The sequence below is a fragment of the Lutjanus erythropterus genome, chromosome 3, assembly GCF_056507025.1.
Source record: "Lutjanus erythropterus isolate fLutEry1 chromosome 3, fLutEry1.hap2, whole genome shotgun sequence".
Taxonomy (NCBI): domain Eukaryota; kingdom Metazoa; phylum Chordata; class Actinopteri; order Lutjaniformes; family Lutjanidae; genus Lutjanus; species Lutjanus erythropterus.
The window spans coordinates 37972434-37991018 of record NC_139319.1 but is presented as its reverse complement, the minus strand read 5'-3'; the positions used below and the strand labels follow the sequence as shown (position 1 = coordinate 37991018).

Below are 18585 nucleotides of genomic sequence, written 5' to 3'. Positions count from 1 at the left end.
GCCCTCATGCACTTGATGATTTGACAGTGGGACAGCCCTGAGCCCTTGTGGACTTTGGGCGTTGGGATTGGGTTTTAATGGTGTCATTAATGAAGTTATCATTTCAATTTTTGTGTGTGTAGGCTTCAGATGACTCACCAGTTTGTTGCTCCTGAAGGGCAAGAATCTAGTATAATATCTGGTATTAGCCAACTTTCTGGGAAGTGGGTCCGAGAAACAATTTCATCAATGTCGAAACTGTTGTCAAGAGTATCACCTAAAGCATAATTGAAAAGGTTGTCATTTTTCATTGAGAGGCAGACTGTTTTCTAACTACCAGAATGATCATGAATAATGACCACCCAGGGCCTCCCTCCATCCCTCGTCCCCGTCTCTTACTGCGAGCCAGTTTGAGTTCTTCCTCCTGCCTCTCAGCTCGCAGGCTTTCCATTGCCTTGCAGCACCGCAGGAAGGCATCGACACAAGCTTGACCATCACTGATGTACCCGCTGCGCCTCTCACAGCTATATGAGAGTGGAGTTTCCTTCATGCCATCCAAACAACAACTACGTTGCAATTGGTCTGTATATTGACTCACTGGAAAGAGAGAGGATTATATGGGAGAGACAGAGGTGAGAGGTAAAAAGAAGGGTGAAAAGGAAATTTGTAAAGGAATAATTTTAAAATGAGAAAAAAAAACCTCCAGTATTGAAAGACATTCAATAAAAGTAGCACTAATACATGTTATGGCCAAGACAAGTATATCAGCAGCAAAAGATGTTCAATTACAAACATCTGGTCATTGGGTAGTTTGGAGTTGTAGTTCTTACCTATACTGCTGCTGGCTTCCATTATTGTAGCGGCTCGTTTCCTCTTGCTAGGTGCCGGGCATTTTAATTCTGGAAACACAACATGGACAAGATCTTTAATAGAACCCAGCAAGTTTGGACCTAGACTTCATTTTTGTATGCTACATTTGATGTGATACTCTTAAAATGAAAGAAAATTAGCTGGACGCAGGGTGTGAGAGTGAGCAAAATGGATTTACAATTGCCCGTCTTTGTTGGACTGTTGAAAAATAATATTAACAACAGCTTTATAGTGGAAAAAATAACAATGGAGTGATTTTTTTAAATCTATATTCTATAACTAAAAAAAGAATGGACCATGATCAGCTCAATCACCGTGGTTGACTCATGGTTGAGAAATACCTCAAAGGCATTCAATGTTGGTTTTCGGCATTGCTGCTGAAGTGCACAGATTACAAATAATCCTTTAATGATATTATGAATTGCTAATGATCCCTAATCCCTAATTTCCTTGCAGTTTTGTGTTTAGAAAGCATGTTGGATGTTGGACATCTTGCCCAATCGGTGTGTGAGCCTTTCGAGGATGCCCCTTTAATACCCAATCATGACACTGTCATCTGTTACCAATTAACCTGTTTACCTGTGGAACGTTTCAAACAGGTGTCTTTTGAGCGTTCCACAGTCTTTTGTTGCCGCTGTGGCAACCTTTTTTTGAAATGTGCTGCAGGTATCAAATTCAGATAGATAAGAGTGTATATTTACAAAAATGTCAAATTTGTGTCTTCTCTTTGTACTGTACTCAATTGAATACAAGTTGAAAATGAATGAAAATCACAGATTTGACTAACATTGCATTCTGTCTTCATTTACATTTGACGCAACATTAATCTTTTGGAATTAGGATCATAAAACTATCTGCAAAGCATAATATAATTTAGGTGAAATGACCCTTGAAGATGTAGCTTTTCTAATGTCTGCTAGATGCTTATACCTAAAAAAAAGCACTTGAATGATGGTGATGAATAAAAAAAAAAAACCTAACTTTTATACCCACTTCTCCTAACTAGTAATTTAAGACTAAAGAAGGGTATGTGCAGGGAAAGGGGGACTATGGACATGTCACCTGTTCTGTGCTGAGTCCCAGAAGCTGTGTTGGACTCGAACAACAGTCCAGCATCGGAGAACACACCCATATTGTCCTTCCCTCCACCTGGTGTGCAGCCTGTGTCATACGTCTCTACAGTGTCCCACACCTGAGGAAAGTGGAAGTCATTCATACACAGAAACTTGACTCATGCGATGTATTTGCTGCAGCAGAAATATGTACTGGATATTATTTGAAGACAAAATTGAAAGTTGACATGTGCAATTATTTATACATAGCTTTTAAAATTACACGCACTACATTAATATTTTCAAAGGTAAACATGAAATCAAGCAATTGCCTTTTTCTGTGTGAGGCGATACTTGTTGTTTAGGACGTAGACGCCTTTGTCAACTGCCACCACTCCCACTGTGGCCTCTGGATCTCCTGTGACCTTCAGACCAAACATCTTGCGAGGTTCATATGATGCAATGGGTCTCTCTTGTTCCAGCTTCAACTAAATGTGAACCAGAAGTCAGTGAGTGGGACCTTGTTAAAGCAGTTTCATAGATTAAAAAAGAAGAAACATCCAAGAAATATACCAATAACTTTATCCCTTAGTGTGTGGGTGTTTTGTTTACCCATTTAAACTCTGTGTTGTGTGTCTCACCGAGCCCATGCAGGAGTCCTTGACATCCACCCAAACGGAGTCTGATACCACTTCGTTGTCATTTGTATGGTAGTAGGCTACGATGCGGAATGATGGCAGCATTTCCTTCTTAACTAAAATTGGAAGGGAAATCAATTCAGCTCTTGACTTGTAACGGCCTTTTTGTATCAGCTGACCTCTGCTCAGGACCTGGGGACACATTTAAACATCAGCACTAACCTGATATAACTTCTGAGAGGATAACAAACATCCATGCATGTACACAAACACACAAAAATACTGGTGTAAAATCATCTCTCACCAGGTATGTGATGTCACTATACGGCCGGTTGTTAAAGTTGAGGTTGAATATCAAGTTTTGTCCTACTGCCACCTCCTGTGTACCCACACCTGCAAAAATGACATGTTGCAATGAGTGCTACAGATTGAAAAGATCTAGTGCGTCGTGCATTCTTTGCCACTGCCACCACCATCACCACATTTTTCACTTCACTATCTGCTGCTAATTCAGAATGTCACTCACTTATGTGGATGTAGTTGTTGTTTTTGGAGATATGTGGGACAGCTGTCATTTCGGCTCTGGCTTGCCTGCCTGGTGTAAGACCAGGCACATCGGTCTGTGCCTGCAATTAAAGACACACATAAGTAAGCATACAAATACCATGTGACTGCTGGAAAGACAGTTGCGAGGAGGAAATAAGCCAAACATGCGGCAGGCATGGGATGCAGTACAATTTAGGTTTTGGAGACACCTGCTAATAGCTATGAAATGAAGCTCAGCGTAAGTTCAATCAGGAAGACCTTCTATTATGCTGCCTTCATTCATAACTTTCCTTTACTCCGTCTCTCTCTTCTTATCCCCTCTAATCAGCTGTTGTGGGCGTTCACCTTCGTCTTTACTATCCAATCAGGTAGCCAGAAGATGTTCACCTCGATCCTCCCCGACACCCTCTCCTCCAGTCTTCAGGTCCAGGCAGCAGGAGTCCAGAGCCACTTCACCTCACCAGTCTCTGCTTTGCACCTCATCATCACCACCACCAGTGTCTAGACCCCGGGAGGTTCTCTTCTCTACAGCTTCATCACCCCCATTTATATATGTGCATATTGTTTCACCTCAATGGGGTCTAACCACCAAAGACTGTTCATGTTTCATATCTCATGCATGTGCCAATAAACCATTTTCTTTTACTCTTAGTCTCTCCTGATTGAAATAAAATAAAGAAAGAATATAACCCTAGATTCTGTGAGTGTGGGGGCAGAAGAAGACTCCATCCATCTATCCATTTTCTGTAACTGCTGGCTGACTCATTGTAAGGGTCGCGGGGGGCTGGAGTCTATCCCAGCTGACACTGGGCGAGAGGCGGGGTTCACCCTGGACAAGTCACCAATTCATCACAGGGCTGACACATAGACAGACAACCACTCACACCTACGGGCAACTCAACCGCTAACCACTGCACCACTGTGCCGCCCAGAAGTGAATTGTGTGTACATTCTAATATGTTGCAAATTTGGTTGGTGTGTGTTTTGTGCATGATGAATAAATACATAACTGACAACAGGTGCAAACACTATGGAGGCAGCAGTATTTAAATGAGGGTTTGAATGTTTTTCAGGGTTGAGCCATGGGGAGTTTGGATGGAAAGCGAAATGACTGCAAGCATGAAATTAAAGTCGATCCCATGGACGTGTTAGTGGAAGTGGCAAGTAAACAAAATGTTGAGCCACAGCAAAAAAAGCATGTCAAGAACAACAGATGAAATTAAGAGAAGATGGCAAGATATAAGGCGAGGAACAAAAGAAAAATTGGCTCTTTATAAAACTTCTTCAACCATCATCAAAAAAAAAAAATCATAATCATTAATAATAAATAATAAATCCATCATGCAGGAGGTACAAGCTGTGTCCTCTGTGGCCCTAGTGCTTAGGTGGGACACCGTCATCCTGTGGGAAACACTGATGTGGTTGAGGAGGATATAGGCCAAGCAGCCACTGATAACATTAATCAGGCAGCGGCTACACTAGCTGTTGCACCAGCAGCAGTGCCCGCAGCAGTGGAGCAACTACATGGCAGCAAAGAGCAGGTCAGAAGGGATTACCAGGTTTAGTGGGAGCAGGAGTTTGCATTGCTGAGAGGGAAAATGGGAAAACGTTCTGCAATATCTGCAGAGAAGTTAACATGCGTAACGTATTTATCCAAGGTTTGCCCAACAATGCAGAATTCGGCACTGGCTGATCACATAAGTAGTTGTAGCCATGTTGAAGCATCAAAGATGGTCAACCAGAGCGTGGCAATGGTAAAGCATGTAGAGAAACAGCAGGTTGTTTGTAACATGGCATTACAAATACAACTGAAGGTTGTGCTGCATATGGCAAATACAAACCCCCTGAGTTGCTTGTATTGTGACCTAATAAACCTCTTAAGCCTGCAGTGCGCCATAGAAGCTTCAATTGACAGAGGTCTATTGATGTGCCATGGTGCACTGCAGGCTTCAGATTTAAAATTCCAACATAACAGAACCAGGAAGAAAAATGTTGCTATTTTATGCATCTATTTATTTCTTTAGTATCACTATTGTTAATAATAGTTTATTTCTTTAATATAATAAGGTCCTCAGGAGAAAAATCCTCTTTTTACACTAAGGCAGCAGGATCATTTACATTAGTTTCACTCTGACAATGTATATCAGTGAGGATGTTTCAGACAGCAGCAGACAGTAAACTGAACACCGACACACAAATGTTTGGTGGAGGAGACGAGCGTCTGTCTGCTTGGCCTTTACAGAGACAGACATTTTTAGTCTGCAGTGTATTAACCACAGAGCTGTACAATAACATCAGGATTCATGATCAATTAAGTCTTTTTTTTTATCAGTTGGCACTTCACACATATGTTTCCCCTCCTTCCCTCTTCTCTGCTGATTTTCTCTCCTCCCTCGCAGTTATGAGTAATGAAGTAATGAAGTATTTAAAAGTACACAAATCGGACTTGGAGTAAAAAGAACAGGCAGCACAGAAGTGTACAGTAATTATGATTCATTATCATAAAAACTTTTGATATCAAGTTGACGCATCTGTTTTCATTCACACATTCTCTCCATCTCCCTCTCCTTCTCGCTCTCTGCTGCAGGTCTGCTTTTCTTTCATTTACCTGTTTCGGGTGGAGCTGGAGCTCCATAAGCAGTCGCTCCTCATGTCCATGCCTTTTATATTTCATTTAGCTCTGCTCAAACAAGCATTGAATGTGCGAAAAAAAAAAAAAAAAAAAAAAAAAAACTCTGATCCTCATTTGATGCTCCAAAATCAAAACTAGTTTGGAGTGGGAGCATCAAGGCAGGAACAGGACCTGCTGATCCTAAAACAGCCATCAGCTGGCTGTTCCTCAAGAGGCCAGTTAAACACATATGTGTCAAATGTGTTCCTCTGGTGTTGGAGGAGGAAGCTGCGAGAGGCTGCCTAGCAGCTAAGTTGTAGCCCGCTTATTACCCACAGCCCGGAAGAACTGGTGGACGCCAACAACCAAGAAAAGAGGTTTACATTTACGGATAAATTCCATCAGGTGCAGCTGCGTTGCGTTACAGCTGCACCATGAAAGCCAGAGCTGATTGAAGCCATTCTACACAATGCTTGTGACTGCACCAGCAGCGTTTTGGCGCATCCAAGCAGCGGCTCTCTGCTCCTCTAGTCTACTTTTGACGGACGCCGTGTCAGGTAGCACAGAGCAGATCGAAAGGGCAGGAAGTCAGACACAGAAAAGACGGGGAGAATCTGGTTAATTAAAAGAAAAAAAAAAAAGACCCCATGCAGTGTCAAGAACCGCGTAGCCTCCTTATCCATGGTAGAAGCACAAAGGGCAAGGAAAGAGGACCTAATCAACAAAATCTGAGCAAGTAAATATAATCAGGTGGGAAAAGCGCACCGCTGCTGAAACGCGTCTGAAACGCAGACAAAGCTGTGCTTGGTGGAATCAACTGGTCATATAGCCTTTTAAAACATATGTTGGGTAGGTCTTTTGTATGGCCAGAATATTAACAGCCATATTGGCCATCACAAGAAAGTCTAGCATCAACTCTAAACATAAAAATTAGCTAAGTAAGCTAAAAAAAAATATGCACATCTTGCTGATAGTTGTGTTTGATTTCAACGATAGGCTACAATATTAAACATGTTGGTCAGTGTAGGTTTAGGGTTCCATTCGCCAAACAGGTCAGTAGCATAATGCAAAAAAAAAATACTTACAGTGATCCTCAGATTGCCAGTTCCTTCCGGTGGATTGACGGGAAGCCTTGCCAGGCCATTTTCTCCAGTGTTGCCTGTCACCGGACCTGGATTGACCACCACTCTAACTTCTGAGGCAGGAGTGCCATCAGGATTCACAACTTCAACCTGCCATCAGAGACACAAACAGCTGAACTATAAGAAATTATCTTATGCTAATAGTTTGATCACTGATTGACTGTGAAAACTTCATCATATTCAAAACAATTCCTCAAAAATTGGGGGGGGGGTGTGCACCTACTGTGTGGGGTCTTGACATGAAAAATTTGGAACTCTTGACATAGATAATATAGAGCCCAACAGTGACCGCCCACTTTTTCAACATCTCCAGTTGCAAAGACAACCGACTACGAGATGAATTGTGACCATAAAACATTGGATTTGGAGCAAAAATAAGACTGGAAAAATGAGAAAAAGGCAAAAGTAAAAGACTGTGTTATTTAAGAGTGAAGATACTATTCATCCCATAAACCTAGGCCTTCAGAGAGGGACTAATATATCAATATTTCAAATGTTATATTTAAATATATTCTATTTGATTTATTTCATTTAGGCTATTCTCTTCAAATTCTAATTTCAACCTCATTTTCTATCAAATTTGCTTCAGAAATTAAAGGGTTGCTGTTCTGAAAACAACAAACTGCAGTTATCCAATCAATTTTTTGTTGTTGTTGAACTTCATCACTGGGACAGAAGGCCTGTGTGTTTGTTTAAAAAGTGACAGGTGAATTAACAATTTTGATTAACAGTGGGTGTGACTAAAAATAATCCCTCTAGGCCTTACTGAAGGCCAAATCGAGACCGACACTGTTTCTAGGTGTTTAACCTGACAGCACTGCCTTTTTCACTGCGGTGAATATGCTTGAATATTCTTTTTTAAAGCTTCTCCAATAGTGCAGCACAGCAGACAAAGCTGTGTTGACAGATAGAAATGATCTGTGCTACATGTAACTGTGTGGGTGGCATTGAAACAGAAAAAACTTAATTGTAACTTATCCAAACAACAGTAACAGAAAAAATGGCAATTATCTACTGTTTAATACAAGTTTAAGTGCAGAAAACTCCAGAAAAAACATTTCTCATTCTACTATCACTGTGTTTGGTGCCCTCTACTGTTTTTTTTTTTTGTATATGGCAACTACACACTACAAACCCATGTCACAATCTTCCTGGCTGCCTGCTGCTTATTCCAGCCAAATCTGTTTCCATTTTGCTGCATTTTTGGTGGTGGCTACACTTTGGCTGAACTGAAATCCCACCTCTAATAGTCATGGTTCGTCACTGGTGGATGGCGTAGTACTTCTCCAGGACATCGCAAATAAAACATGTTTTTCTTAAAAAAAAAGGTTGATATCATATAGGCTTTTGGCCTCTACAGAAGCGTGTACCATTGTTTTGCAGTCCTATAACTTTTGGTAAGTCTACCTTATGGCATTATGCTTGATAACTGAAATCCCGTCTTTGGAATTAAACTAACAATAACAAATACTTCATTATTATTCATTATTCAAATTCATTCATTATTATTATTATTTAAAGGAGGATTAAATAGCATGTGACTTATGTTTTCAACTGTCATCTGTTTTTTTAAAGAGTGACTGTGTTTCGGTTTCCTGTGTTTCCGTCTTCTGAAGTAGAAATAAAGTCATACTTTTGCGGTCAGTTCATGTAAATGTAAATAAGTAATTTACCACAACATCCAAGGACATTCCAGGTTTGTAAAATTTGGGTGTTTTCTTGAAATGGATGGTGTACGGTGATGTGACAATCTTGATCGTTTTCATCTCTGCCTCCACCATTTCACTGCCTGTGAGTTGATAGAGAAACACATTCAGACACACACATACTGATTACAAGAGAATCTTTTATACATGTCTCCACCTTCTTCTTGAATAGCTGAAACAGAAAAAAAGCATATCCTGGTACTTTTATATATTTTTTTTCCTATCTTTGTTTTTTTTTTTGGGGGGGGGGCTTACAGCTGTGTAATTACATACTGAATGGCAGTGTGTCTTTCTTACCGCTCTCAGTCAGCACACTGACAGATACAAATATGGACTTCCCCACCAGACGGAGGATCTTATCGTTGGTGTCTGCGATGTGCTCTCTTTTCAGTATAGCCATTCCTTCTCCTCCCTCAATCTAATGTAACATAATACAAAAATGCACCTTTTATAGTGGTACAGTGATACAGTTCATGAACAGGTGGCCACCCTGGCTTTGATTATTCATCTGGTGAAATGATAGATGGATTTACAGTAAAAAAAAAAAAAAAAAGTGCTCACCCTCCTTCTTTGAATAGAACCTGGAAAGCTGTGCTTCCTGTCCCCATCAATAATCCCAAATACTACGTAGGCTTCTCCGGTCACTGGTTCATTAAACAGATACCTAAAACCACAAGAGGACATTTTTTTTTTTAATGTAGTAAAAACAAACAAACAACAAATGACGCCCAGCACAACCTCTGAACAACACTCTTTATTTTCTCCTCTGAACAATTTGACAATCAAACTTGTATAATGAAGCAGGATTTATGGTTATGGTTAAGAATAACTGCGTTACTGACAACAGTGCAAACACTGTGGAGAGAACAGTATTTAAATGTGGGTTTCGCATGTATTTTCCGTGTTTACTTTAGTTCCAAAGAACATATCAATGAATAAAAAGTTCAGAAAATCATGTCTCACAACTTTTACTGTCTTCTAAAACCAACAGCTTGTTTGATACACAGTAAACCTGTTTTTTCAAAAGAAAAACATAACATTGCCAAAGTTGTAAAGAAGTTATTTTTGTCATTCACTCATTTGTTCAAGCTGTGAAGAGCAAAAACTTTAAAGACCAAACCATGACAATGACCTGACGTGCTGTTTTATTCATACTTCTCCAGTTTCTTTATTTCCTACCTCAGCTTATAATTTTTTGATATTTTTGCTGATGCTGCAGTGAACACTCATAAATCAAATAGACATCCTGTGAATGAGAAAACATTTTAAATATTTTTATTTAAATATAAATAATCGCTGATTATGTAGTTTGTAATATCAGTATGAACAGTAACAGACTCATGTCCTGCAGCAGGTTAGACATTTATTAAAAAACGCTATAAAACAATAAGTAGGCTTGTATATCTCTTCTAAAATGATTTTTGTGGCATTTTTCCTGGTTGGAGGTGCGGCTTAGTAAAGGGTCAATTCAAGCCAGGCTTCTTCACCCAAGTGAAGACCTACTTATCAGCCTTGATGGAATATCCCCCAGGTCTCTAAATCCTCAAAACAAAAACCTTCTCATACCTAGCGTCAATGTTGACTGTGAAGGTTTCACTGTCCACGTAGAAGTAGGAGAGTTCAGGCCTCAGTTTCACCTCAAAACTGGGCAGCACTGGAAAATTGAAAATAATTTACTGCCTGTCAGGGTAAAAGTGTAAGTGAATGTAAAATGTTTATATGGTTTGAAAGCAGTGCAGTCCGTGTGACCTACCATATTCTTTGACCTCAAACTCTGCAATGTAGCTCTGCAGTGGATTGCTGTTGAACTTTGCCACCACCTTCCACACTCCGGGACTTAACACAAGCGCACACAAGAACACATACTTCAGTCAAGTAAAAAAATGCATTTACTGACTGATGGTAATGCAGAAATCAGACTCAATTCTGCATGAAGACATTTACAAAAACAATAAATAAATTTGCAACATGTAAATTAACTGTATAAAAACAACATGGATATGGTAAAATACACTTTGCAAAATCGCATAATCTTAAATGATTCAAGGTATTAATGTTTTGAATTAAATTCACCACACATCCATTTAAAATGTGAATTCGCCACTTGGCAAAAAATGGTATAGAAATGCAACTGATACAGTTAGATTCAAATAATATAAAATAGTCACCTGGCAACTTCAGGAAGGTTGTAAATTCCACTGTGGATCCCTGTGTTCAGAGAGACTGTGGCTCGTGATAAAACGATGCCTTCAGGGGTCTAAAAATATTGAACAATCATTGACAGTGAGCTGTGGCTGTTTACAAAAACATTTATTAAATCCTTTCTGTAATTTTGTCTACAATCCATGAGCCTGGTCAACATCTAGATTGACACTTTGTTTCAGCTATCTGTAAAATTACTGTCTTTCCCTGTGGGGAGGAGCTGCGTTCAATGAGAGGTGTTAGTGGGGGCAGAAAGAAACCGAACAATTACATGACACAAGGGTAGGTTGATGTGTCTTTGTTATTTTGATCATTTGTAACGAAAACGATAAGATAAGTTAAGATAGAACTTTATTATCACTGAAGGAAATTCTTGTGCCAAATTGCTCCAGAATTACACTAAGAATGATAAGAACAGAGCATCAAATAAGTGAAATGCAAATATAAGGTATTAAGTGTAGAAAGAGTAAATGCAAAGAAACCGTGCCTTGTAGCAAAACAGAATAGAAGTAAGATAAGTTAAGTTCAAAGTAAGCTTAACATACAAAGTAATGACAGTTACATTGAAAGTAATATTAGCAGTGATTTTGAAAGATAATCAATAAAAAAATATATTGAATGTAATTGTACATGATAATAACGAAAAGTAATAACGATAGTGAAAGTGATATTGCACGGTGTACTAAAACATGACATTAAATGTAATAGAAAAACTAATATTACACATAAAGCCCCTGATATTGAAAAGTAATACTGCACATGGTTTTAAAAAACTGTATGTTAGTATGTTAGTGTATCTATGCAAGTACTATTGTAGATGATAATGAAAAATAATACAGTACATCAAACATGACATTAAACTTAATAGAAACTTGTTATTGCACATGACAGTGAACATATTATTGCCCATAATACTGAAAAATAATATTGATGTTGAAAGTAATATGGAACATGGTATTGGTATTATTGTTTCATGCTCCAAATTACAGCTGATTAGATAATATTACCCTCAATTGTGTGCTTATCAAAAGTAAGATAAAATACCATAATCTCAGTGATAATAGATGCATCACTTTGGGTTGCCCTCTCAACAGGCTGCATTTGGGGTGTCAAGGCAAACATCCTGTAGTGAACTGACAGAGAGAGAAAAGGCTTAATTTAAGAGGTGAAAGTTAAAGGAAGACATGTTATGTCAAACAACTTTTTGACTTTACTATTTGACTCATACCAAAAGAACGACTTATTTAACTGGTTTTAATTATTCAGTCATTAATTTATCCTTTTAGAAAGGCTGGTGTGTTTTTCAGCACTGACGGAGTATTGAAACTCACCTCTGGTGTTGGGGGTGTAGAGGGTCTTGTCAGTCTGGATGAAGATGTACCCGGACTGGAAGGACACTAAGACGACTTTCTCCAGCAGTCGGTCAGGGAACTGAGCTTGCAGGTACACATACTGCTTCATGTTGGGATCCCTACTGAAGTCACCAGCAGGGATCTAAAACCAGTATGTGGAGACACAGGCAGTGCATGAGGAGCAGGATGAGGCTCTTATTTGTGGTCATGAAAGAAAATGAAGCCATATGACATAGATTATACTTGTAAGTATACAGTGCGTATAAAAAGTAGTCACCCCTTTTATAAATGGAATTATGGTCAATATAATTTGGCTTTTGTGACAAAAAACTTACAAAAAAAACCCCTAAAAAACTTCTTACCCTGATGCCCCCATCACTCTGGAACAGGGTAAATCTGGACTCATCAGACCACATGACCTTTTTCCATCGCTGAGTCCAATCTTTATGTTCCCTAGTAAACTGAAGCCTTCTTTTCTGATTAGCGTCACTGATAAGTGTTTTTTTAAGGCTGCACAGCTGTTTAGTCCCAATCCCTCGAGTTCTCTTCACACAGTGTGTGGAAATGCTCTTACTTTCACTACTAAACATGACCGTGATTTTTACTGTTTTTAATGACTTGATTTAACCAAACGTTTAAGTGATCTCTGAACACGATCGATCAGGATTTTTTTTCCGACCACATTTCTTCCTGGAAGATGATGTTTCACCACCATCCTTTGAGGTTTTAATAATATGTTGGACAGTTCTGAACACAATTTTAGTAGTAGTTTCATCAATCTCCTTAGCAGGCCAATAATCTGCATCAATTAGGGTTAAATAACTTATTACCAGCTGAATTATTAATCACTGCAGTAATTATCCAATGGGAAGCTCTTATCTATTTGCTTAGTTAAATCCAGGTGGTGACTCCTCTTGGCCAGGCAGTGTAATGTAAAATAGGTGATTGCATAAATATTCACCCCCTTGACTGACCTAATTCAACAGTGGTCCAGCCAACTGGTGTTTGTAGTCTTACAATTAGTGAAATGAAGATCACCTGACTGCAGTGAATGTGTCTCAAGTGATTGTAGTAAAGACATGTGTGTCTGGAAAGTCCAGTCAGTGGTTAGTCAGTATTTCTGGCTGCAATAACACCATGAAGACAAAAGGACACTCCAAGCAGCTCCAAGAAAAGGTTATTGAAAAGAGTAAGTCGGGATGGAGACAAAAAAAAGAAATCACTGAACAGCAAGACAATGACCTGAAGCACACAGCAAAGGCTACACAGAAACGGTTCAAAGACAACAAGGTGAATGTTCTGAAGTGGCCAAGTCGAAGCCCAGGTCTCAATGCAAAAGTGCATTTGTGGCTGGACTTGAAAAGGGCTGTTCACGCCTGATCCCTGTGCAAACTGACAGCACTTGAGCAGTTTTGCATAGAAGAATGGAGTAAAATTGCAGTGATTGCAGTGTGCAAGTGACTTGAAGGAGGTGAATATTTATGTAATCACTTATTTTACATTATATATTTTTATTTTATTGACATTATTTTGTAGGAACCTGTTTTTGCTTTGACACTAAAGACTTTTTTTTGGTTTTTTTGTTTTTTTTGTCAAAAAAGCCAAATTATATTGACCATGATTCCATTTATAGACGCAATAAAACGGGAAAACCTCCAAGGGCATTAATACTTTTTTGCAGGCACTGTAAATGCAGTAACAGTATAAAAATAATGCTTCATTTACCATTATTTGTGCAAGCTCCTGGAAGTCTTTTGCACTGGTGAGGGTCACAGATGTGGATGTCACCTTTGTTGTTTTGGTTGGATGGTTCATCACCCTAATTTCGACACTGATGTCTCCTCCTGTGCAGTCTTGACACTCCACAAAGATGTTTTCTGCTGTTCCAACCCTCAACAAGTTGGGAGCAGACATCACATGCCTGCAGAGCAGTGGTGAGAGACAAAGACAGATAATCTTCTGTTGTCACTCTGCAGAAAGAACTACATGCTGTTTAGGACATACTGACACCCATATTCTTTCTTATTGAGGTACTATAACGCATATAACAATGGAGGATTGTGTATTTGGGTACAGATAAACAGTGGAAACCTGGTGCAGTGCTCACATCTGTCTGGGTCATAGGTGGATGATTATTTTAACTGAATGGCAATGGTGGAAACAGTACTGAAAATCTGTACTCAACTACAAGTACTGTTACATCACTAAAGTACTACTCAATTACAAGTAAAAGTACTGGTGTTAGAAAAAGATTTAATAAAAGTACAAAGTTTTTTTCTAGAGAAACTGTGCAGACGATTGGTTACTTTTTAACTGTTGACGGATAAAACAGTTCCACGGCTCAAACAAACACAGGACTTTCACCAGGAGACCAGGGTTCATGTCCCATGTGAAACCAAAATATCATTATAAGCTGTAGTATGCATAACGTTATGTGAGTCTTCTGTGACTTTCATCATGTGATCTTTGTGTTGCGAGTCACTTCAGTGACAAAACAGAGATACTGTAACACACAAACATGGTCTAATTCTAAACATAAACAAGTAGTTTTTGTGCCAATATCTACCCAAGTAGTTTTTTGCCTAAACCTAACCAAAAAGTTTTAGTGTCTAAATCTAACCAAGTATTTTTCTTTTTGCCTAAACTTAACCTTAACTTAACTTGTGCCTTAAAGCGATAGTTCACCCAAAAATGAAATTTCACTCAATATCCACTCCCCCCTGTGCTGATGTGAGGATGGGTGAAGATCTCCAGTTTCCGGAGCTTCATCGGAAAACAGTGTTGCAGCCAAATCCAGTACAATTGAAGTAAATGGTGACCAGTTTTAAAATGTAAAAAAAAGAACACAGAGTGTCTCCATACTGCTCGTGTGGTGTAATCCAAGTGTCTGTCACAGTTGACTGCAAACTTTCAACAAAGAAGAAAATGTCCGAAGAGGAACATCGTTGCTTTGCTACAGCCGCGCCGCTTGGGTGAGAGCCTGTGTACCTGCTTCAGGCGTGTGCACATGGATCAGGTCTGAAAGGCTACAGTTGACATTTAAGCTAAAAACATGGTGTAAATGGCGTCTTTTTGAGTCAAATTTTAATGTTGCAGTTTACAGACACTTGGATTACACAACACGAGCAGTATGGAGACATTTTGTGTTTCTTTGTGTTCTTTTTTTTACATTTTAAAAAACTGGTCACCATTCACTTTAATTGTACTGGATTTGGCTGCAATGTTGTTTTCTGCTGAAGCTCCAGGAGTGTTTTGTGAACTGGAGATCTTCACCCATCATCACATCAGCACAGGGGTGAGTAGATATTCAGTGACATTTCATTTTTGGGTGAACTATCGCTTTAAGAGCTTGTGTGTTAAGGTCTTTTTGCAAAAATATTTGATAAAGTAGGTCTTCAATATATCTTCAGAAATAAATTATCTTGTAGTGTCAGTCAAATTAAAACAATTATATTTGAAAATCATAAACAGAAATGGTCAGAAGAAGTTCTGTGTAAACCAAAATTGAGAATGTATAGTATGATTAAATGTATTTATTGCCCTGAGCACTATGTCACCCTTAACCTGACTAGAGCACAGAGGTCTGTTTGTGCCCAGCTGAGATGTGGTATTTTGCCTTTGGCAGTGGAAACTGGTCGATTCCATTCAATTTCTGAAGAAAATAGAAAGTGTTGTTCATGTAATTTGGGTGAGATTAAAAATGAAATGCACTTTTTGTTCTGTTGTCCATTGTATCATGATTTTAGACACAGGCTTTTTCTTAAAATGTCTGATGATTGTTTGAATTTATTCTCCATGTCTGATGAATGTAGACTTAAATACCTGTTTACAGACAAAGTGTTTCCTTTAGCTCAATTTGTGTCAAATGCCTATCAGCAGCGTACAAGGTCACTCTTTATTTGATGTGTTAAAAGATAGTGATGTGCCTTAGATATGCTCAAGGTTTGTGATATAATTCTAGTAAGCAGGTCTGAGACCTCAGTATTTGATTTGAGTTTGTCATGTATGACCTTTTTTCTTTCGCTCTCTTTGTATCTTGGTGTTTGCTCCTGACTTGTCTTGTTTTTGTTGTTTGTAGTGTCTTATAAGCCCATGAGGGCTGGGCACCTTTTTTAGTGCATGACACTTTGAAAAAAAATTAAATTACCTTACCTTACCATATATTACAGATCAGAGCTACAGCACAAGATCCAGCACTGGATCAATACAACATTTCACCATGGCTCCAGATTCTGTTTGCTCTGTCTGCTGTATTGCATCACTGTCCAAACTCTGAACAAAATTTAGACCAACTTATTGACAGCATTAGAAAGACCACACAAACTGAAACCTGGACTACAGCTCCTCATGTAAGACCAGTGGTGGACAAAGTACTCAACCCCAGTACTTGAGTCAAATATTACTCAACTACAAGTGAAAGTTGCTCAGCTAAAATTATACTCAAGTATAGAGTACTTGCTTTTAAAAAGTATATTTTCTAATATCAATACATGCTGTATTGTTTTCATGATGCATTTACAGAAGCTTGTAACTCTCTGAAACCATCTAATGATGCACTGACCTGCTTGTAGAACCACTCTGCTACACAAAGTCTATAGAAACACCTATAAAAACTTCAGCATAGAAATACAATCAAAACCAAAAAGGACAGCTATTGTCATTTTCTGATGTAACTCTGATGTATTAAAATCACATCATAAAGTTAGATTGAAACAAAGTCTGTTAAATAACTGAGATTTCTTTCTGTCTTCAGATACATTGATTATGAAGTATTTTTCACCCCAATAAAAACAATCCAAGCCTACCAGGAATTATTTCTCTTTCTCTTTTTCTCTTTTACATCAGTCCCATTTGAGAGGAGCTACTGTGATTGGTTTCCTCCTGTGAGGAACACAGCATGTGGCCAATTGCATTTTAGAAAAGAAAAAACAGCTACAGCTGACTTCAAAGCTCTGCTTCACCTAAAAGTAAAGAGTACTAAAAACCTTCCTAGAAATGTAGTGGAGTCAAAAGTACAATATTTGTCTATTTGAAATGTAGTGGAGTGAAAGTCAGAAGTTTCCAAAAAAAACAAATACTCAAGTAAAGTACAGATGCTCAAAAATGTACTTAAGTACAGTACTCAAGTACATGTACTTTGTTACTGTCCACCACTGTGTAAGACACAGATGAAATGTGTGTGAAAAGTGAGTAAAACTGATATTTCTATCCCTACACTCTTTCAAGTGATTAATACAAGCAGACAGCCCCTGGTATTGCTCCCATTACAGTTTAACAACTAAAAAGTCATATCAGAAAGCTATTCAAACAAACTAAACATATTTCTAAACATATTTTAACTCTGTCATGAATGAAGTCAAGCGCGGTCGTAATCTATAAAGGTAACACCAGTCTACTCACAGTGGAGCTCCATCACCCAGAGAAGTGAGCGAGGCAAAGGCCAGAGAGGCCACCAGCCACAGCAGAGTCCGACTCATCCTCCTACCTGATCCTGATCTGCTGTCAATGATGACTGTCGCTCTGCAGCACCCTCCTTTTATCCACTCTCCTCCCTCCTCCTGAACGTCCTTCACCTCCTTACTGTCTCACCTGGCCTCCTCCCATTTCATACACAGGGTTGTACAAAGATTGTTGTAGCAGTATTGATGTAATTCCTTTATAATACACTCAAAATACTACATAGATGATTAATCAATTAAATGCAAAATGAAAAAGGGTGAAATATAAAGAAAAACAAACACACACACACACACACACACACACACACACACAAAATTCAAAATGGCCGACTTCCTCTAGGCTTTTTAGAGACAGAAGCTATATCAGATGAATTTTTTCATCACGACTAATGTGTGTGCCAAGATTCATGCACTATCGAGCATGTTTAGCCCCTCAAAAATGTGACTGAAGATGGCAGATAATAATAATAATAATAAATAATAATAATAATAATAATAATAATAATAATAATAATAATAATAATACAAGCAAATCCAATAGGGTCCTCGCACCAATCAAAGCTGTAAGCAGCATTGTACAGACTCTTGTAACCAATGCATATTGGGGGAGCTGCTGCCATGAAGTTGTTGACAAAGGTACATCAACATACCTCCAAATTTTAAATTCAATATCGGCCTGTTCATGACAACAATCTGGGGTTGAGATAAAAAAAAACTTCCTATTTCATGGCCAAATTCTGAAATTTGTCACAAACTTCACAATGTATTATCACCATTTCATGTTGCCAGTAGTCGGCACTATGATTATGACTGAGTATTGGCATGTAGATGTTTTCAGACCAGGATGTTCATCAAACATGACGTTTGGGGCAGATTGGAAAATGTACATTTGAGTTACCGGAGCTGAGTGTTTCATGGCGAAACATGGAAAATTTGATGCCACAGACACACCACTCAATGAAACCAAAAAAGCTTTGTCTTGAGATTGACACGGCGTGGCTGCAGAAAAGAAATGATGTTCCTCTTCT

General features: G+C 38.7%; 1 protein-coding gene across 1 annotated transcript in view; it reads right to left on the bottom strand.

Annotated features, from left to right (window-relative positions):
* The window catches only part of LOC146330520 (complement C3-like), a 37777-nt gene extending 20148 nt beyond the window's left edge, over nucleotides 1–17629 (bottom strand). Inside the window, exons 1-19 of the mRNA XM_084716085.1 lie at nucleotides 17499–17629; nucleotides 13824–14019; nucleotides 12078–12240; nucleotides 11791–11879; nucleotides 10713–10801; nucleotides 10298–10380; nucleotides 10111–10198; nucleotides 9106–9208; nucleotides 8842–8962; nucleotides 8512–8627; nucleotides 6782–6928; nucleotides 3066–3165; nucleotides 2844–2932; nucleotides 2543–2731; nucleotides 2234–2389; nucleotides 1912–2041; nucleotides 810–878; nucleotides 379–576; nucleotides 139–256 (exon numbers count right to left, since the gene is read on the bottom strand). Coding sequence (XP_084572211.1) covers nucleotides 139–256; nucleotides 379–576; nucleotides 810–878; nucleotides 1912–2041; nucleotides 2234–2389; nucleotides 2543–2731; nucleotides 2844–2932; nucleotides 3066–3165; nucleotides 6782–6928; nucleotides 8512–8627; nucleotides 8842–8962; nucleotides 9106–9208; nucleotides 10111–10198; nucleotides 10298–10380; nucleotides 10713–10801; nucleotides 11791–11879; nucleotides 12078–12240; nucleotides 13824–14019; nucleotides 17499–17575 — 2321 coding nt within the window. The 5' untranslated portion in view covers nucleotides 17576–17629. The remainder of the gene's footprint in view (nucleotides 1–138; nucleotides 257–378; nucleotides 577–809; nucleotides 879–1911; nucleotides 2042–2233; nucleotides 2390–2542; nucleotides 2732–2843; nucleotides 2933–3065; nucleotides 3166–6781; nucleotides 6929–8511; nucleotides 8628–8841; nucleotides 8963–9105; nucleotides 9209–10110; nucleotides 10199–10297; nucleotides 10381–10712; nucleotides 10802–11790; nucleotides 11880–12077; nucleotides 12241–13823; nucleotides 14020–17498) is intronic.
* Nucleotides 17630–18585: the final 956 nt, after the last annotated feature.